This window comes from Phyllobates terribilis, unplaced genomic scaffold (genome assembly GCF_046119375.1).
Source record: "Phyllobates terribilis strain yellow unplaced genomic scaffold, ASM4611937v1 Scaffold_3__8_contigs__length_932513732, whole genome shotgun sequence".
NCBI classification, from domain to species: Eukaryota; Metazoa; Chordata; class Amphibia; order Anura; family Dendrobatidae; genus Phyllobates; species Phyllobates terribilis.
The window spans coordinates 426,090,973-426,113,327 of record NW_027362763.1 but is presented as its reverse complement, the minus strand read 5'-3'; the positions used below and the strand labels follow the sequence as shown (position 1 = coordinate 426,113,327).

General features: G+C 43.2%; 1 protein-coding gene across 3 annotated transcripts in view; it reads right to left on the bottom strand.

Annotated features, from left to right (window-relative positions):
* ORC3 (origin recognition complex subunit 3) overlaps nucleotides 1-22,355 on the bottom strand; it is an 80,209-nt gene that overhangs the window by 24,269 nt on the left and 33,585 nt on the right. For all 3 annotated transcript variants that reach the window (XM_073675685.1, XM_073675683.1, XM_073675684.1), the window contains exons 12-13: nucleotides 20,679-20,742; nucleotides 3,402-3,518 (exon numbers count right to left, since the gene is read on the bottom strand). In XM_073675685.1, coding sequence (XP_073531786.1) covers nucleotides 3,402-3,518; nucleotides 20,679-20,742 — 181 coding nt within the window. The remainder of the gene's footprint in view (nucleotides 1-3,401; nucleotides 3,519-20,678; nucleotides 20,743-22,355) is intronic.

The window sequence follows — 22,355 nt, the reverse complement described above, 5'->3', positions numbered from 1 at the left end:
GATTTCCCACTTTTATAGCAAATCTCAAAAATTATTGATCGATGGGATGGATGGGGACATGGTAGTACGCTTTCTGGAGGTCTAAGGTACACATCACGGCCCCTCTGTCTATCAGGGGAATGGTAGACCGAACTGATTCCATCTTGAATCGTTTGTATCTCACCCAGTGGTTTAACGGTTTTAGGTTTATTATTATTATACGCGTTTCCCCTGAGGGTTTCTTGATGGAAAAGAGTCTTGAGTAGTGACCTTTCTACCCAGGGAACCGGACTTATAGCCCCTATTTAAGAGTTTCTGTACTTCTAACCACATGGGTGAAGTACCGGACAGTGGCTGGGGATTGGTAAAAATAAACCTCTCCGGGGGTAACTGGGCAAATTCGAGTTTGTATCCTGAGTATACGGTCTTTAGAATCCAAGGATTCTGTGATATTTTTTGCCAGCCTCTGAGGAAAGACATCAGACAACCCCCAACGCGTATGGAGTCATTGCTTCCTCGAGCCGGATGCTGAACTAAAGGGGGGCCCTCTGCCACTTTTCCCCTTGGGGTAACTCCATCTGCCGGACTTTCCTTTACCCTTATAATCTGGCTTATGCGAGGGGCGGGCTCTACGAAAGGGCTGGTACCTATGAGGCTTATCCTCGGGAAACCTCTTGTTTTTATCAGATGCTTTTTCTAAGATGTCTTCTAATACTGGCCCAAATACCCTATCTCCCGAAAAAGGAATGGAGCATAATTTATTCTTTGACTGGTTATCCCCAGACCAGGTTTTCAACCAGACAGCCCGTCTAGTTGCATTAGATAAGGCGCTGTTTCTGGCTGCAAATCTAACAGACTCTGCCGAAGCATCGGCCTTGAAACCTGTAGACATCTTAAGGAGAGGAGGGGATCTGAGAATAGCTTTTATAGGAGCTTTTGATGTTAACTCCTCCTCCAGATCTTCTACTCACAAACACATTGATCTGGCTACAGAGGTGGCAGCAATATTAGTTTTTATGATAGCCGCCTAAGTCTCCTAGGCCCTTTTCAGAAGGCCATCTGCCTTTCTGTCCATGGGATCCTTCAGACTGGACGAGTCCTCAAAGGGAATTGAGGTTTTCTTGACCACCTTTGCAATGGGAACGTCAATCCTGGGAATCTCTTCCCAGGGCTTAATGTCCTCTGGCTCAAAGAGAAGGCGTAATCTATAGTCTCGTGGAATTACAAGTCTTTTCTCTGCGTCCTCCCATTCTTCCAAGAACATGGAATGGCGGATGTGGTTATTTACGGGGAAAACCCTGTGTCTCTGGGATCTTAACCCCCCAAACATCTCATCCTGCACTGTATGCGATGGTTGGGTATCTTCCACCTGCATAGTGTCTCTGACCGCTTTTAGCAGTTCGTCTGTGTCCGCCGCTGAGAAAACATCTCTCTTTCCCTCCTCCGGTGGATCAGAAGCTATATCTTCCTCCTCATCCTCCTCAGAACCAAAAGGCTGTAACTCTTCCTCTGCGGATAGCTCCATCTCCCACCTCAGTCTTTTTGCCCGGGGACCCGGCTGAGACATCTGGGGGGAAATTAGACCTGAAATGGAGGCAAAAACCTCTTCTCTGATGATTGACCTCATATCCGAAAGAATGGTTGGTTGTTCATCCTTCATGATTTTAGCAGTGCAGCCTTCGCATATCTGTTTAAGCCATGCTTCAGGCAACCTGCAATTACATATGGGGCATCTCTTCACCCCCCCCCTCCCGACTTTTTATCCTTCTTTACGGTCGTTGGTGGGTTAGCGGAGCCTTTATCCTAAGATAGGGAAACAGCACTGTGGAAATTAAGAGGCGACCTTTGACTAATACTGGTGGGTTACACTCTTCCACCCCAGATAGTCCTAACCCCACTCACATGTACCATTGGTGGTTCAGATGGGGTCTCTGCCTTTCCTAAATCCTCCATTATGCAGTCTCCAGCATAGCAGGGAAGCCAGACACAGGCAAGCGCTTTTATACTTACCTGTCTGAAGTATTCCCTGCCTTTTGAAGTCTTCCCTGCCTTTTGAAGTCTTCCCTGCCTTTTGAAGTCTTCCCTGCCTTTTGCGTTCCATCCTGGAACGCACGCCGACTGCCGCTTTCAAATTTCACGCTCTGCCTCGCGCACACTCCCGTGACGTCACCGTAAGTGCGCGCACACGTGGCCGGAACCAGGTGCGCAGGCAGTCGCCGGAGCCAAGAGCCCTCGCCGGAGGGAAGCGGCTCCTGGGTCAGGCTGAGGAACCCCCGTTCAGGGTGTGTCAGCCGCGGGCAGCTTCCCAAGAGGAAGGAGAAGTTTCTGAGCCGCCCCATCCCCTGAGCCCGCATGCAGGTATGCTCTTCTGCGCACCACACCTCTCTGTTCCTATCCTCACAGGGACAGGAAAAACACTGAGGGGTAGAGTGAGGGGAGGGCTTTTAACCTCTGTTTCCTGTCCCTGTAAGGATAAGAAGGACGTCCTCCATGGTGCTGTCAGGGGGACGTCCTGGAAAACAGCGATTCTGACTCTTTATCGTGTCCACTTGGTGAGATAAGTAACATGCTCATTTTATAGCTTGGGTCATTAGACACCGATGTATTTTATAGTAAAAAAAAAAAAAAAAAAAAAAGGATACAACTTTCCCCAAAAAATATTTTTGTGTGTCGCCATATTTTAAAAACTGGAACTTTTTTATATTTTTTTTTGGTAGAAGGAGCTGTGTGAGAGCTCATTTTTTGTGTGAAGAATTGTATTATTTTCTGGTACCATTTGGGGGTTTCGTTAGACTTTTTTTTTTTTTTTTACAGCTTTTAAATTTAATTTTTAAGTGAAAAGATCATAAAACAAATTCTGACTTTTTTCTACTTTGCTGGTGCAATACACAGCTATTTTTACACAGGGACGGGAAGAGATCATACATTATCTCTCTCCTGTCCCTGCTGCATCAGCTCCCTCACAACACACTGGCTGAAGGGGTTTTATCCAAGTCCGAATCACAGCTACAAAGTATCTCCGCTCCAAAGTGAGACCAGAATTGCTGCTGTAGGCACAACTCAGGAGTGACCTCTGCCGATACCTACAGTTCTCACCTTGATAACTTGGACTGGGTCGTGACAATAGCAGAAAATGTCAGCTTCAAAATAAGACGTGTTGCTGCGATCCAGGCTGAGACATGGACATTAGTAAAGAGAACATATCCAACACGTGGTCGGCCAACCTTTCAAGGACATGTGTGTTACATCCTTGGCAGGGAAAGGATTAAGGATTCATAGAAATATCAGCAAGAAAAATAATACCACTTCAAGACAAAATCAGTCTCATCCCATTAATAAAAAAAAACTAAAGGCTCCAATAGGTTTCAATACAATCTGACATTGCCCGCTTTATTATGTAGCAGACAGACCTTCATGCTTACCTGCTTTCCAAGAGGAAACTTTGGAAGAACGCATGTGAAATTATGAAGACACCTCAAAACCCGGATAAAGTTTTCATGATACATGTGCAGTTCTCTTAAAAACTCTCTGGCCATTTCCTTAAAAAAAAAAAAAAAAGAAGTAAAATAAAAGCTATTACACGAACTATATGTACATAAGTAGGTAAATTATTGAGACACAGACCCATTGCCTCAGATGGATAAAATCCAGCCTGTACCTGCGCAGTTTGCATTCAAACATGTTTGTGAAAATCATTTATTTCACTCGCTTATATAGCTCCATTATTGCCACAGCGCTTTACAGACATCATCATCGTCATCATCACCAGCAGCCCCATTGGGGACTCACAATCTAAATTCCCCACCAGTACGTCTTTGGAAAAGGAGTTGTTCTAAATTGACATGTGGTACTAGAATAGGATGTCACTGTTGTAAGAAGTCAGTTCATGAATGTAATTGTTCCCCTTTTTCATGGTGAACTATGAGTGGTATTATTGAAAAGTTTAGAAACCACAAAGTTACAGAGCAGGGTCACTACTGCTCTGCTGACTTAACCGCAACCCTCCTCTGGCATGAATATCAGAACAAAAACTCAATGAGCTTTCCATGGCCAAGAGGCTGCATGCAAGCCTTACATCACCAAGCACAATGTTGGATGGAGTAATATAAAGCATGCCACAACTTTACACTTAGTGCCACTGAAGAGAAAGCTATAGCCTCTTAGGTTCCGGAAAAGAGAAAATCTTTATGATTCAGCATAACAAGACATTTTGGAGTAGGATTCCAACTTTGTGGAAACTGTATAGAGAAGGAAGTTTTCTGTTGCAGCATGACTGAGCAAGCATGATCAGGCCCCTGCTGTGAGATCACTGATCGTTACAAAGCTTCCTGGACCATTCCTGGGTCCTTGCGCTCCCGCTGGGCAGTGTGCATTGCTGTATTTGACACCTTATCAACGACCTCGTTAGTGATTCAGAATTGAGACACGTAGGCGTGCATAAATTGGACTTTTCCGCACCCCTCATCCCCGATTGGAGGTCGCTACAGCGTTCTCATTTTCCGCCGTGCATAAAGAAGGCAACAGAATAGAGATTCCATCCTTCGTTTCTGACCTCGTGCTGGATTGCAGATCCTAGCAGAATTCTCCGGGCTGATGATATCCGTTCATTCGACTGAGTCCTGATTTTGCGTAATTTTATGCACGCCATTGTGACACAGTACAGTCTCTATCAAGGTGTGGATCGTTGAAATAGCTGCTGTGTGAAAGCGTCCCAACGACCGCCGAGATCGTTAGTTAGATCGCTGGGGCGGCCAAAATCGTTGGGAAGTTCTGCATGTTGACAGCTCCCCAGCGATCACGAAACGACTCTCCAGCGATCCCAAAACCGTGACGTAATAACGATCTCGCTATGTGTGACGGGGCCTTAAGGCAGATCCAAGGTCGAGATCAGAATACAAGACTTAGAGCAGAGAGCAAACACACCACTTGAGTAAAGCTACAATTGTCAGAAATCTAAGGCAGAGAGCTGGCAAAATAGCCTGGCAATTACTCTGAACAGGAGACTCATGGCGGAAGCCCAGGCATGCCCTGGCCCTGATTGGACGGCCAAACTGTCACTCAAGAAACTGACAGCTCAGCACACCCCAGCTCCTGATTGGACGGCTGAGCGGTCCATCACCATGCTGACTGCTCAGCACGCCCCTGTCCTAGATTGGACTGAAGAACAGTCATTCACACACCGATAGGCAGAATCATGAAAGGCAATGCCAGCTCTGTAACGGATTTAATGTAATGAGTACCTAAATATTCATACAATCTGCAGAAGAGCTTAATTACAACCACTAAGTACATCTTATCACAGTCTATAGATTGCAGATATTAAAGGGATTCTCAAGGAATAAAAATAACTAAAAGGAAATGTCTCTAAATATTTTTAATTAACAAATCACCATCATTTTACCCAGACTGGTAATTACTATATAATTAAAACGGCCGGCACATTGTTACACTGACAAAAACCTGTGCTAGAATGTTAGGCTAGGGACCTGCGAGCATGTGTAGTAGGAAGCGCCATTGCTGTGACTTGGAGATACCATATATTGTCATTCAGAAAGACAGGGTGGGCATCAGTGCTAGCAGCCTCTTCTCACCTCAGAACCACTGGTATCTTCAGTGTTAGATCAGACAGGGCGGACAGCAGTGCTAGCAGTCTCTTCTCACCTCAGAACCACTGGCATCTCCAGTGTTAGATCAGACAGGGCGAACAGCAGTGCGAGCAGCCTCTTCTCACTTCAGAACCACTGGTATCTTCAGTGTTAGATCAGACAGGGCGGACAGCAGTGCTAGCAGTCTCTTCTCACCTCAGAACCACTGGCATCTCCAGTGTTAGATCAGATAGGGCGGACAGCAGTGCTAGCAGTCTCTTCTCACCTCAGAACCACTGGTATCTCCAGTGTTAGATCAGACAGGGCGGACAGCAGTGCTAGCAGTCTCTTCTCACCTCAGAACCACTGGCATCTCCAGTGTTAGATCAGACAGGGCGAACAGCAGTGCGAGCAGCCTCTTCTCACTTCAGAACCACTGGTATCTCCAGTGTTAGATCAGACAGGGTGGACAGCAGTGCTAGCAGTCTCTTAACTCAGCATTCGAGATATGTCCCATATTAGATCAGACAGACATTGTGAACAGCAGTATGAGCAGCCTCATCTCACCTCAGCACTCATAATGTGCTCCAAGTGGATATTATGATTTAACACTGGAAATAAGTTCTTACACATGAAAGAAGGGGGCAAACCTTCCTACTGTACATGTTTACAGGCCCCTATCCTATTAACATTCTAGGACAGGTTTCTGTCAGTGTAACAATTCAACAGCCATTTTAGTTCTACAGCGATTACTTCTCTAGAGAAAACAATTGTGATTGGCTAATTAAAAGTATTCATTAATGTATTTACAATTCGTTACTTTTAGCTTCCCTGATAACACCTTTAAATACTGCAAAGCGTGCTTGAATGTGAGAGAGACTTCATACTTTATTATTCATGATTTGTTTCAATATGTTGCAAGAAGAAATGAACTTGTTTTAGTTTCTCCTGATGTGTTCATTTGTAATAATGTAAATATAACTTGACAGGCGCTTTTTACTGGAATAGCTAGACTTGATGGAGATGAAAAAAAGGCAGAAAAATCAATAGGCTTCCCAATTACTCCAAGAAAAAGACAAGCAGGGCTGAGTGAAGCACACCCATGGGAGTACAGAAATGCAATTGTGAAAGGATGAAAACTAGCTGTACCTGAAAGGCAGAAAAAGTGGCATCAATCAAGTTTGATAGAAAGAAAAATACATACTTTGTGATCTGCCCAGGGAGACATGATGTGCCAGGATTAAATTAGTAATTTTCTCTTTTGTGAGCAGTGAAAGCATTAAAATGAAAATCTATTAAGCAGTTCTCACAAATTATCGGCCCCAATCACAGCTGAAGTGAAGAAGCATATGGCAAACACTAAAGAATTTATTACGTTTCATGATGATTAGTTATAGAAATGTATGCTCCATTTATACACCCGTGTCTAACTCATATCTATCAATTGCAGTTATTTATACATCAAACGTAATGACTGAATAATTAGAAGTTCTACAATATTCTTACACACTTTGGGGGTTCTACATAAATTCAAAGTGTATGCCGTGTACCGTCAGAGGCCTCTCATCCAGCCAAATCAGACTTGCCTTGCACTGATGAGAGGCAAACCACTAGAAACACGTGTCTGCAAATGGAGTGTCTGGTTTGGCTTTTTATCCTAAGTCTTTTGGCAAAGTTCATTAAAAGGGTCAATCTTGACTTTTCAGATTGCTACCTTCAATAGGTGACACTAAAGTTCTAGTCCTCTTCCTCTCCAAAGAGGATATTTCCATATGTGTGGCTTCCTGAAAACGCCACATTTGAACAGATCTATTAACAGTGTGTATTGATTTTAGAGAAAAAGATTTGTGAGGTGGGGAATTTCAATGGTCCATCCTTTGATTCTCTATGGAATGGATATACAAATGAAGCTGAACTATGTCAAATGTTTCAAATTGGCCCTCAGGTTGGGGTACATAGAAAATTACTGTATTTTTATATATATTTGCAATGCAGTTATCGAAAAACTATTTGGGGGTTTAATTTTTTTGTCTTTATTTTTTACTGTCCATGTTTCAGAACAACTTTTTGAATGAATTCTCCAGCTTATTACAGTAGTGTAGATCTCAAATAGTTTGTTTTTAATCTTACATGTATTTAATAAAATGCATTTTATATAAAAAAAAAAAAAAATGATTAGATAGACATTTATTTTTTTACATCACTTGCTCCCAAGAAGATCAAAGATCAATTTTTTTTTTTAGAATGTAACCGGGGAATTGACGCGTGCCCCAGTTACAGGGGAAAACCGCCTACTACAGTAATAGAGGTCCCTGGCAGAGCAGATCTGGGTTTGCTAGCACCCGGCAGCTCTACTGTGCCAAAAGACATTTGGTGATCATGTTAAATTTATCTGACTATCATAAATTCATAGTTTTGTGAACCAGCTATTTCTGGCCTTATCCACAAACACATTTTTGGTCAGGGTGCTGAATACACAATGTTGACCAATGTGCTAGTGCACAAGTGATTTTCTACAAAGGGAAACAGCAAGCACCTACTGCACCCATCTTTTGGAAGAGGACAAAGAGCCGAGGACGAGACCAGTCGAGAATGGCAATGTTGATCTGAACATAACCTTTGAAAGTAGGTTTTTGGTGGATTCATAGGATTATACGTAAGGAAACGTTGTGATACAGCTCCCCCATTATGAAGTTGCCAGCGATCCTTGACTCAGATGAAGTCACTCCTGCAGGGTGGTAGTAATTAAGGGAAAAATGAGGAGAATCCAGATGTTTTTTGGGATAAAAAATATGAATAACCTTTATTGCAAATGTAGATAAAACAGAACATTTCCAGAACTATGAAAAAATGAGAGCTTATCCTACACGTTTAAAACTAATACATAGTCATGGATCATTATAAGGCAGGGATGGGCAGTTAATTTTATCGAGGGGCCACACAGAGATACTGTTGTTGAGTGCCGAACCAATAGGCTGAAATTAATTCTGCCCTATATTAATATTACAATTATACAAATATATTTTATATTAATATTAGCACTTCATACTGACCAGAATCAAGTATGCTGACATCCCCCTATATACTGTACGAGACCACAAACAACCCTCTATATACAGTGTGAGCCCCAATATAGCCTCTGTATATACAGTGTGAGCCCCCATATAGCTTCTATATACGGACCCACATAGACCCCTATATAAATAGTATTAGACCCCACCTAGCTTCTGTATATACAGTATGAGCCTCAATATAGTCCCTATATACTGTGAGCCCTGACATAGCCTCCAATATAGATGGTAAGGTTTTAATACTAGAAGCTAGGACAGTCCCGAATTGAGTCACTGTGACGTGGTGGAATGGCTTTTCTTTTTTTTTTTTTTTTTTTTTAAATCAACATTATGTTAACCAAGTACCCTATATCATTTTCATGCACTATTGCCATTTATTTATTTACTGCGGTGTATTTGCTCATTTTGATCTTAGGTTTTGTCTGTTTAGTGGCCAGTGTGAACATGTGTCTACACACTGCATGCATACCAACTTATATTCCAGTTCATTTCTTTTGGTTTTTATAGCCTCCTATATACCGTATGAGCTCCCACACACAGTATGAGCTCCCACACAGCCTCCTATATGCATGCAAACATCCCATTCACATATGAAAAAAAAACAATACACTCATCTCACTCCTGTTCCCTGTGCGTTGACTCTCCGCACAGCAGATGCGATGAAGTGGCCCTTCCTCCACCAATGTATTCACCCCTCTCTGCATCCTGAGGATGTGGATTGCAGTGAGCGGGCGGCAGACGGGCGAGGGTATTGTGCAGCCCGCAAGCCACATTTTTAAAGGGGTGTCTGTTCTAAATTGACAAGACTGCATTCACTCTGGGTGACTGCAAATGTATGAAACCACCCAGCGCAGACACTCTGCGCTACGAGGATTCACCAATTTCTGAGCCAGGAACGACGGTGATGTATGCATTATACATACTCCCGGCCAGAACCCAACTAGTGGGCGCTGCCTCGCTCAATACAAGTGCATGGAGCGAGGCCACACCCACTGGTAGGGCTCTGGCCGGGAGTATGTATAACGTATACTATCCACCGGTGCCGGCTCATAAATCGGCAAATACTTGCAGCACACAGTGCGTGCACTGGGGGGGATTCATAAGTTTGCAGTTACACGGAGTGAATGCAGACTTATAAATTTAGACCAGACAACCCCTTTAAGCCCTTCGGCTGTCTCGGTCCGCATGCCGGAAAAGAACGGCTGGAGGATGTACAACTTGGACGAGGATCTCAACACAATGCACTGACCCATCATGTCAGGGTAACGTTTAGTTTCAAGTGAGGAACTTTTTCTTGTTTTGCTTGAAAAAGTTCCTCACTTGGAACAAAACGTTGCCCTGACATGATGGGTCAATAAAATCACCTTGAATTGGAACCTTTGGAGAGCTGCCTCTATTTTTCCTGGATTTATCTGAAGGTTTGGTATTGCCTGTGAGGCTTTGCACCCCCCTGTGACTTTTTTGCTATATCAGTGCGCCTATATTTAGGTGTGTATGTATGTATGTATGTATGTATGTATGTATGTATGTATGTATGTATGTATGTATGTATGTATGTATGTATGTATGTATGTATGTATGTATGTATGTATGTATGTATGTATGTATATATATATATATATATATATATATATATATATATATATATATATATATATTTTATACTCGTATATAGAGCCATTTATTCCACGGCGCTTTACATGTGAAAAGGGGTATACATAGCAAAAACAAGTACAATAATCTTGAACACAATGTGACAGCGACTGGTGCAGGAGGAGCGAGGACCCTGCCAGCGAGGGCTCACAATCTATATATCTATATATACACACACATACACAAAGTGTTGGCACCCTTGAACTTATTTCAGAAAATGAAGTATTTCTCTCAGAAAATTATTGCAATTACACATTTTGTCATACATATTTATTTGCTTTGTGTGTACTGGAACACAAAATAAGAACTGAAAAAAAAAAGCAAATTGGACATAATTTCACAACTTCCCCAACAATGGGTAGGACAAAATCATTGGTGCCTTTCCAAAATTGTAGGTAAACAACTTTGTTTCAAGCATGTGATGCTTGTGGCAAGTAACAGGTTTGGGCAATATGAAAATCACACCTGAAAGCAGATCAAGGGAGAAGTTGACTAAATATTTGAATTGTGTGTCTGTGTGTGCCACACTAAGCATGGAGAACAGAAATAGGATAAATAGAACTGTCTGAGGACTTGAAAAACAAAATTGTTGAAAAATATCAATAATCTCAAGGTTACAATTCCATCTCCAGAGATCTTGATGTTCCTTTGTCCAAGGTGCGCAACATAATCTAGAAGTTTACAACCCATGGCACTGTAGTTAATCTCCCTCGATGCGCAAACTAGCCGTCAATATTTGAATGAAATAAAAAGCTTTGGCAGGAGATCCAGGAGGACCCCACTACTGACACAGACATAAAAAAGCTAGACTGCAGTTTGCCAAAATGTACGCGAGTAAGCCAAAATCCCTCTGGGAAAGCATCTTGTGTACAGATGAGACCAAGATAGAAGTGTTTGGTAAAGAACATCATTCTACTGTTTACTGAAAATGGAATGAGGCCTACAAAGAAAAGAACACAGTACCTACAGTCAAATATGGTGGAGGTTCAAAGATGTTTTGGGGTTGTATTGCTGCCTCTGGCAATGAGTGCATTGACTGTGTGCAAGGCATCATGAAATCTGAAGATTACCAAAAGATTTTGGGTCACAATGTAGTGCCCAGTGTCAGAAATCTGGGTTTGTGTCCTAGGTCATGGGTCTTCCAGCAGGACAATGACCTCCAAACATACTTCAAGAAACTGAGGTAAAAGACAAGGTAGTGGCGCTGGTAGGATCTACCCAGTAAACCAGCTGCAAATAGTAACAATTATCACAATTTGTCTAAAATGCTAAAATAAATATATAAAAAGTATTTAGCGCTGGGATACTGGATAGGAGCGAGTCATTTTAAGGACAGGGATGAATAAAACAAATTTTTGTCTATTAATTAATACAATACTAGAAATAAATATTGAAATGTTGTAAAAATGTAAATCCGTATTAGGATGAAGGTTCCATTGGTAGGTGAAATCTCCGAGGTTAGGTGGTTTAGGCTAGGGCAATGGGCATACCCTAGAGGAGAAGAAAGATATTCATGGATAAAGCCAACTAAGGGGGTCACAAGGTATAAATTGCAGAGAATTCTGATGAATACCTTGTGTAGTATCAAAGGGGAGACGATTACAGGACAGAGGCCTGTGATGAATTGTATTGTAGGGATGCGTGCTGGCTGCAAGGGAGAAGTAGAACGGTTATTAGTGCTAAGGATGGCTGTATTGTTGTTGCTAGAAACTATAGTTACCTGAAATAGTAGATGTGGTTGGTCTGTATCCTCTTTGGGACGTGCTAGAAGGTTTGTGTGGACATATAAACACCTTTAAGGAGGATAAAGGGAGGAAGATGGCTTTATTAAATTGTACTGATCCCGGTCGGCCAGTATGTGATGATGCAAGGGGCTAATAGTTACCGGACGCAGGTAGGATGAATAGTGGCACCCAGGTTACCCGCCGGGGATGTCAGAGATGGACCTGATAAAAAGTCAAAGGACAGAGGGGCCTGTGTGCAGGGATTCAGTCTATAGGCGGTTAGGACTCTCAATACAGATGTATTTTGGACAGCAATGCATCCGCAAGTGGAGGATGTAAAAATCCTCTGTAGAATTGTAGGATGGTGGGACAGCAGTCCGGCGCTTCAGGGATGGAGATATATGCTGACCCACCAAAGAGGTACAAAGTATAGATACCAGTGTTCACATGAATATAAACCTTGTTTCCTGCAGATATCAGCTCATCCATTTATATATGCTAATGTATGATATGTATAAGCTGCAATGGTGTCATGTGACCACAGGAGGTCACCGTTTCCTTACTACTCTCTGCCAAGTGGTTTTTTTCAACGGAAATTGGTATCTAGGTGTGGTAGCGAGTGCAGGAGGAGAGAGGAGACAGCGCCGCCATTTTTTTTTCTTTGGGAACGAGGAACTCTGTTCTGCTCTGGCAAGATTCAAGCTGGGTGTGTGCTGGGGAGTATCCACAATCCGTGAACATGGTGAATGACTACAGGAGTGGCCCAGGATCAGACCTGTGTCGGATGGAAAAGGACCGCAGATGGCAAAGGTGGGCGAGTACAGCCGGAGGCCCGCATGAGGAGTGACTGTTGTTGGAGAAGGAGACCAGCCACGATTGTCTGGATGGAGATACCCCCGTTTGGGAAGGAAGCCCCCTCAGCAGCCTGCTAGCACCTGACAAGTCAGACCCGGGTCTGTAAGAGATTTAAGGCCCCCGGCATCATTGTAGAGGATAACCGTGCCCGCAACTACATTTTTTTTGGTGCCTAAACCAAAGTCTGATCAGAGGCCTCTATATAGCTAGTCAGTTAGTTAGACAGTGTTTTTGCGCAGGGCAGAACTTTACCCACTAAAGGAGCCCGGGATCTTGTTGTTATTTAGACTTATCTTTTTATTTTATGCTGGACTCCTGAGTATCTAGTACGGTGTGGCCGTACCTCACATGCTATATAATGGAGTAGCTTTGAACATTATGGACAGACTTGTTTTACATAGTAAGGTGCTTGAAAGGCACCTATGAACATTGCTATCGTAAAGTCCCTGATCCAATGTCCTGTTGGAGCAGCTGCTGTTAACCACTTCGCACCAGGGCCTGTTTTTGCCTTCGTGACCGGGCCAATTTTTTCAATTCTGACCACTGTCACTTTATGAGGTAATTACTCTGGAACGCTTCACCGTATTCCCCTGATTCTGAGATTGTTTTTTCATGACATATTGTACTTCATGATAATGGTAAAATTTCTTCGATAACTTGTGTTTGTGAAAAAAATCGGAAATTTGGCAAAAAATTTGAAAATTTTGCAATTTTCAAACTTTGAATTTTCATGCCCTTAAATCAGAGCGATATGTCACACAAAATAGTTAATAAATAACATTTCCCACATGTCTACTTTACATCAGCACAATTTTGGAACCAACATTTTTTTTTGTTAGGGAGCTATAAGGGTTAAAAGTTGACCAGCAATTTCTCATTTTTCCAACAAAATTTACAAAAACATTTTTTTAGGGACCACATCATATTTGAAGTCACTTTGAGGGGTCTTTATGACAGAAAATACCCAAAAGTGACACCATTCTAAAAACTGCACCCCTCAAGGTGCTCAAACCCACATTCAAGAACTTTATTAACACTTCATGTGCTTCACAGGAATTTTTGGAATGTGGAAGAAAAAAATTAACATTTAATTTTTTTCACAAAAATGTTACTTTAGACCCAATTTATTTTATTTTCACAGGGGTAACAGGAAAAAATGGACCCCAAATTTTTTGGTGCAATTTCTCTGGAGCGCGCTGATACCCCATATGTGAGGGAAAACCACTGTTTGGGCGCACTGCAGGGTTCGGAAGGGAAGGAGCGCCATTAGACTTTTTGAATGTAAAATTTGTCTGAATAATTAGCGGACGCTATGTTGCGTTTGGAGAGCTCCTGATGTGCCTAAACAGTGGAAACCCCCCACAAGTGACACCATTTTGGAAATTAGACCCCTCAGGGAACTTATCTAGATGTGTGGTGAACACCTTGAACCCCAAGGTGCTTCATAGAAGTTTATAATATTGAGCTGTAAAAATAAAATTTTCACATTTTCCCACAAAAACATTTTTCATCTCTTAATTTTGCATTATCATAAGGGTAATAGGATAAATTGCACCATGAAATTTGTTGTGCAATTTCTCCTGAACACGCCGATACCCCATATGTGGAGGCAAATTAGTGTTTGGGCGCATAGCAGGGTTTGAAAGGGAAGGAGCGCCATTAGACTTTTTGAATGTAAAATTTGTTTGAATAATTAGCAGACGCCATGTCGCATTTGGGGAGCCCCTAATGTGCCTAAATAGTGGAAACCCCCTACAAGTGCCACCATTTTGGAAACTAGATCCCTTAGGGAACTTATCTAGATGTGTGTTGAGCACCTTGCACCCCCAGCTGCTTTACAGAAGTTTATAATATTGAGCCGTAAAAATAAAATGTTCAAATTTTTCCCACAAAAAATGTTTTTCATTCCCTAATTTTGTATCATCATAAGGGTAACAGGAGAAATTGCACCATGACATTTGTTGTACAATTTCTCCTGAGTATGCCGATACCCCATATGTGGGGGAAAACTACTGCTTTGGTGTACGGCAGGGTTCGGAAGAGAAAGGAGGCTATGTTGGCTGGGATAGGCAGCAGACACCATGTCACATTTGAAGAGTCGCTGACATGCCTAAACAGCAGAAACCCCCACAAGTGACCCCATTTTGTAAACTACACCTCTCAAGGAATTCATCTAGAGAAGTAGTGAGTATTTTTTAATTTTTAAATTTATACCATTGGGTAGTGAAAAAAGCATAATTATATTTTTACCACAAAAAAATGTTTTACCCTCAGATTTTACATTTTCACACAGGGCAATGGGTAAAAATGGTGCCGAAATGTGTCACACAATTTCTTCTAAAAGTGGCAATACCTCATATGTGGCTGTATCGTACCGCTCAGCCATACGGCGAGATCTGGGGGGGACGGAGTGCTATTTGACAATTGGAGAACAAATTATTGTAGAATAGACATTTGGATTTGGGAGCACAAAATTTTCTGAATTTCTTTTGGGGGGCAAGGGCCATTTCGCTTTTCCAGAGCCTTTCTGCTACCAGTAACTTGGAAGTCCCTTATATTTTTAACAGATAACGGACCTGAGTGGGGACTAGCTTTTTTTGAGGACTGAGTTGAAGCTTTTATTGGGAACATTTTACGTAACATTTATCCGGCTGAGCACTTACATCGGGGTTTCCATCTAAATTTCCAAGTGATGTAATTCAGATGAAACCCCTGCGGGATCCATTCACTGTAATGAGGTAGCAGAGTTACTCTGGACTCCGTCTGGCCTCTGTTTAGTGGTGTCCTTTTTTTCAGAAGTGCACAAAACTGTGGCCAACCGAACGTTTATGCACGCCTTAAACAAATGACACCGTGGGATCACAGGCCAGACGGCATCCACAGTGGCCTATATCTGCCTCATTACAGGGAATCTTCCGTCATGGGTTCTGGCTGAATCACGTATTTCAGAGATTTACACGGAAACTCTGGTGTAAGTGCTCAGCGCAGAGCACAGGATAAATGTGAGCAGAGCCTTACTGCGATCTTTGGGAGGCATAATAAACAAATCAGTAGCAGGTGAAGAATTGGTTTTATTTATTTTTTACGCCGTTCCCCGTGCGGGATAAGTGATGAGATTACTTTATTCTTCGGGTCGGTGCGATTACAGAGATACCAGATTTATATCGGGTTTTTATGATTGACAGCTGTCACACACTAAAAGACGCCTTTTTTTTGCAAAATCTAGTTTTTGCATCACCATATTTTGAGAGCTATAATTTTTACATATTTCGGCCGACAGTCATGTGACAGCTTGCTTTTTGCGGGACGAGTTGACATTTTTATTGGTACCATTTTTGGGTACGTGACATTTTTTGATCGCTTTCTAGGAGGTAAAATTAACAAAAACAAACAATTCAGGAATTGTTTTTTGAGGGTTTTTTTTATGCCGTTCTGCGTGTGGTAAAAGTGATCAGGCAGCGTTATTCTTCGGGTCAGTACGTTTACAGCGATACTACACTTACTGTATTTTTTTATGTTTTGCCGCTTTTACACAATAAAACAATTTTATAGAAAAAAATATTTTTTTTGCATTGCTTTATTCTGAGCGCTATAACTTTTTTATTTTTCGGCTGATGGAGCTGTATGGCGGCTTTTTTTTGCGGAACAAGATGACGTTTTCAGTGGTACCATTTTTATTTCTATTTTGTTTTTTGATCGCATTTTTTTCCACTTTTTGTTTGCCAATATGAGGAAAAAGCATATTTTTTTGCTCCGTTTTTTATTTATTTTTATTACGGTGTGAACAGAAGGAGTGACAGTTTTATAGCTCGGGTTGTTTTGGACGCAGCGATACCAAATATGTGTACTTTTTTTGGTTTTGTAAAAATATACGGATTTATTGGTTTAATATTTTAATTTTATTTATTTATTTTTATTTATTTTGTGTTTTTTTTTTTTTTTTAACAGTTTAAAAACTTTTTTTTTTTTACATTTTGACTTAGTCCCTGTATGGGACATTAATTTTTATTTTTCTGATCACTGATCTCATGTAATGTAATAGACATGTATTACATTACATGAGATCTTCGCTGACTGTTTCACAGTCAGTCTCCTGCCTGGCTTCAGCTGCAGGCTGAGCCAGGCAGGACACCAGATATGGCAGATCTGGAGGCGGTCATGTGACCTCCAGCTGCCATTGTAAACTGCTGTGTTGAACCGCGGGCAGCCCAGGCCTCGTATTCACTGAAATTGTTCCTGGATCGAGTATTAATAGTTTTTATATTCTGCAGTACATATCGTGGGCTGCCCTGCCGTACAGCATAATAGTCTCAACTCTAGGTTGAGTGTTTGGATTTGTATACGTTGTGGGTGTAGTTTAATATAGCTCCCTCTTGATTCAGTAAAAACTTATTTTCTGGGGATAAACTGTCTGGGTCGTCTTTCTTATCTGTGACTTTGTCGTATCCTGAGAACCCCCTCGGTACTCGGCTTACAGAACGTCACTCCTCTCTGATAGGAGAGATTGCAGCGTCTGGGGCAGCGGTTTGGTAGTGGCGTAGTTGGAGCCGGTGGCCGCGAAGGAGGGTGCAGAGACCTAGATCGCAGGTCTTACCTTCTCTGTAGGCAGAGATTCCGGCGTCAGATGATGAGTGGTAAGTAGATCAAAGCTGGAGCGGTGATGTCGGTGGCGGCGTGCCACTGGAGAAATAGAGAGAAGTTCTCAGTGAGGTGTGGCGGCGTGCCACAAAGGAGTGTGGCAGAGTATCTGATGGAAGGTCTCACCTTCTGGCGAGTAGATGGGCATTGTGGGGCAGAGTCCCAGACAGTGACTCGTGCTCCCGCTGGTCTTGTGTAGGTGCAGAGACAGAATTGGCAGGACCTGGCATGACATCAGTCATGTGGATGTCATGTGACGGGTTAGTACGGAGAGCAATTAGGACCACATTACCTGTGCATCCCTGATGAAGGAATCCATTTAATTCAGAAACGCAAAAGGTATTGTCTCCGCAATTTATACCTTGTGACCCCCCCTTAGTTGGCTTTATCCAGTAATATCTCTTTTCTTCTCCTCTAGGGTATGCTCATTGCCTTAGCCTACACCACCTAACCTCGGAGATTTCACCTACCAATGGGACCTTCATCATCCTAATACAGATTTACATTTTTACAACATTTCAATATTTATTTCTAGCATTATATTGATTAATAAACAAAATTTGTTTTATTCGTCCTTGTCCTTAAAAATTCTTTACTCCTATTCAGTATCCCAGCGCGAATACTTTTTATATACTTCAAGAAGTACACAGGAATGGAAGGAAACAAAGTGCTGGAGAGCTCTGAAGTGGCCAGCAATGAGTCTGGATCTAAGTCCCATTGAACACCTGTGGAGAGATGTTAAAATTGCTGTTGGGAGAAGGCACCCTTCACATATGAGAGACCTGGAGAAGTTTGCAAAAGAAGAGTGGTACAAAATTCCAGCTGAGAGGTGTAAGAAGCTCGTTAATGGTTATAAGAAGCAATTGATTGCAGTTATTTATTCCAACGGGTGTGCAACCAAATATTAAGTGGAGGGGGCCATTTTTCTGGTTGTGTGTGAAATTACATTTTTTTCTCTTTTATTGTGTTGTTCCAATACACACAAAGGAAATAAACATGTGTATAACAAAACAGGAGTAATTGCAATACTTCTCTGGGAGAAATACTACATTTTGTGTAACAATTGCAAAAGGTGCAAGCACTTTCGGCAATAACTATGTAAATAAAAGAAGAAAAATGGTGTAAAAAAAAAAAAGGAAAAAATACAGAACCTTAAGGAGGCTACGTTCCAACGATGAGCTTTTGGTGCGTTTTTGATGTTGCAGAATTTCTGCACCTATTTCAATTCGTTCACTTATGTTTTTTCATTATATTTTTGTGTCCTTTTTAACAAGTGTTTTTATTGAATTTGATGCTGCGTTTTTTGGTCTCTTGTTGGGGTGTCATGCTTTAAATAAAGTTGCTTTGTTTTTGATAGGTCTTGGTTTTTTGCTTTGACAAAACTTCATTGCTATAGTTAGGTGCAGATCACATGTGGTTTTGATGCGTTTCAGCAGCAGAAACACTAAAACACGTGCCTTTTTTTGCTGTGGATTTTCCGCATCTAAGGTAAGTCTATGGGGAAAATCCGCACAGAAAACGCAGCGTAGCCCCACAAGAGAAATTGACATGCTGCGGATTTGAAAAACGCACCGCAGGTCAGTTACAAAGAATCAGTAGGCATAAGATTTCTGTAAATCCCATCCACTGTGTTAGAACTTTAAAATACGCAGTGTTAAAAACTCACCAAAAACTCTGATGTCGCTTTATGTAAATGTATGTATGTACATACATTTTTAACAGAAACATAGTATACGCAGGGCCGGTGTCAGCAGCCCTGAGCAGGCGGGGGGCCCACTCGCCATCGGGCACCCCGCTGCGCTATGGGACCCGTGAGCGGAGGAGAGCGGTGCCAGCACCAGCTCCCCTCCGCTTGCTCAGGGCCCTGGCACTCGTCGCAATACTTACCTCTCCCCGTGCCTTCGCAGCAGCTCCGGTCTTTTCCGCGGCTGCTGCACAGTGACGTCTCAGGTCAGAGGGCGCGATGACATCTTTATTAGGTGAGAAGTGAGGCGAGTATTTTACTTTTTTTTATATGGTGGGGGGGTGTGACATCCTGCATGGGGCATTATAAGGGGGGGGGGGTGTGACATCCTGCATGGGACATTATAAGCGGGGGGGGGGGTGACAACCTGCATGGGGCATTATAAGGGAGGGGGTGTGTGTGACATCCTGCATGGGGCATTATAAGGGGGAGTGACTTCCTGCCCGGGGCATTAAAAGGGAGGAGGGGGTGTGACATCCTGCATGGGGCATTATAAGGGGGGAGGGGGGGTTGACATCCTGCATGGGGCATTATAAAGGGGGTGTGTGACATCCTGCGTGGGGCATTATGAGGGGGGAACCGACTGCATGATGCATTATGTGGGGGCCAGTATCCTGTATGGCGCGATTCGCCGGTTTCTGAGCTATTGTAGAATTTACAATAGATATCACTCATGTAATGTAAGAAGTGAAATCTTTGGCATTGTACCAATAGAGATCTCTCTATCTATCTACATATACATCATGAATCGTGGTATGTGCTGAAGGAGCCCACTGAGACACTTTCGCCCAGGGCTCACAAAAACCTGGAGCCGGCCCTGAGTATACATGTATCCCGAGATATATATATAGAGATATATATAGAGATATATATAGAGATATATATAGAGATATATATAGAGATATATATAGAGATATATATAGAGATATATATAGAGATATATATAGAGATATATATAGAGATATATATATATATATATATATATATAGATAGATAGATAGATAGATAGATATTTTTAGCAGTAGTCATTGCTTTCTCTACCCGCTCTCATTACGGTATGTCTCATTTGCTATAATGTTTTATCCTTTAAAAAGTAGGAGCATACCCGTTAGAGTGATCCATGAGTACAGTAAGTACTATGTATTGCTTGGAAACGCGTAGGAATGGCTGATTTTTTCATAGTACTGGAAATGTCCGGTGTTATCTAAATTCACAATAAATGTTTTGCGTAACTATCTGAAAAACTGCAGATTCTCCTCATCTTGCATTCATAGGATTATCTGAATATCCAGCACACACTAGGGCTCACTGATGCGGGATTAAAAAGGAATTTGCAATATTATTACAGAGTAATAGCAGAAAACTAAGGCAAAACACAAGAAATAAATGGCATGCATTCACAGGTACAGCTGAAATACTGAAATATTACCTTTAAATAACGGTCATCAGTTAGAAGCTTCACTTGTGCCTCTGGTGTCTGACTTTCAACAAAACTGCAAGAAATTAAAACTAATAAAAACAAAGCAAAAAAAATAGTGGGAGTATCCCAATGTGCTGAAAATGGATCATCTCCAGCAACACTGTCTACATTAGATTTCTTTTATTCCCACTGTTGCCTTTATTGTCAATAGTTTGTTCTAGAGCAGAGGTCCCCAACCGCCGGTCCGCGGACCAGGACCGGGCCGTTGGGGTTTTTCAGCCGGTCCGCGGCACCGCCACAGACAATCACTAAACATTGACAGTGTGCTCTGGTCTGCGGTGGCTCAGAGCACACTGTGTGGGGTGGATGCTGCCCGCTGTTCTAGACTCCCGCAGGGTAGACCTGTAGAGGACCTGTGATGACATCAAGGTACATAACTGTGATGTCACCACAGGTCCTGAAGCAGGATGAAGCAGGGGCGGAACTACCGCCCGTGCAGCCGGTTCATTGAACGGGGGCCCCGAGGGAGAGGGGGCCCCTCCAGCCTCCAGCAGGGCCGCCATCATGGCATGACTGCGCTGACTCCAGTATGGGGCCCGGCCGGTAGGAGCCCCCTCGGAGCCCCCCTCTTGTACGTCTCTCTCCTCATGGGGCCCCCGGCCCCATGCAAAGCGCCGGGTCCAGGACATCTCATAATTCCTCTGACTTCCGGTCATGTGACGGCGCCGTCACATGACTGGAAGGCAGGAGAACCTGGTGTCAGCGATTTGGACGAGCGCCAGGATTCTGCAGGGATCGCATGGGGGTAAGTATAACAAGTTTTATTTTTTTTAAATACAATTAACTAGGAGTGGGGAGAGATGAGAGATGCACATATGGGGGGGGGAGGGGATCAGAGATGCACATATGGGGGGGGGGGGGTCAGAGATGCACATATGGGGGGGGGGGGGGGTCAGAGATGCACATATGGGGGGGGGGGGGATCAGAGATGCACATGGGGGGGGGGATCAGAGATGCACATGGGGGGGGGGGGGATCAGAGATGCACATGGGGGGGGGGATCAGAGATGCACATGGGGGGGGGGATCAGAGATGCACATGGGGGGGGATCAGAGATGCACATGGGGGGGGATCAGAGATGCACATGGGGGGGGGGATCAGAGATGCACATGGGGGGGGGATCAGAGATGCACATGGGGGGGGATCAGAGATGCACATGGGGGGGGGATCAGAGATGCACATGGGGGGGGGGATCAGAGATGCACATGGGGGGGGGGGATCAGAGATGCACATGGGGGGGGGGATCAGAGATGCACATGGGGGGGGATCAGAGATGCACATGGGGGGGGGATCAGAGATGCACATGGGGGGGGGGGATCAGAGATGCACATGGGGGGGGGTGAGAGATGCACGGAGGGGGGTGAGAGATGCACGGAGGGGGGTTATGTTTACATAACTTTGTTGCCTTATGAAGGGCGGGGGGGGGCCCCCAAAAATTTCTTGCACAGGGGCCCACTACAGTCTGTGTCCGCCCCTGGGATGAAGTAAATGCAGCTGAACAGCAGCTGTCAGGACAGCTGCCCTGTCCTGCTGCAGGGCGTGATGGGGCCTCAGTGATGCGGCTCCTGGCACAGCACATTATGTGGGGCTCCTGGCGGGGACCTGGTCTACACTATATGATAAGTAT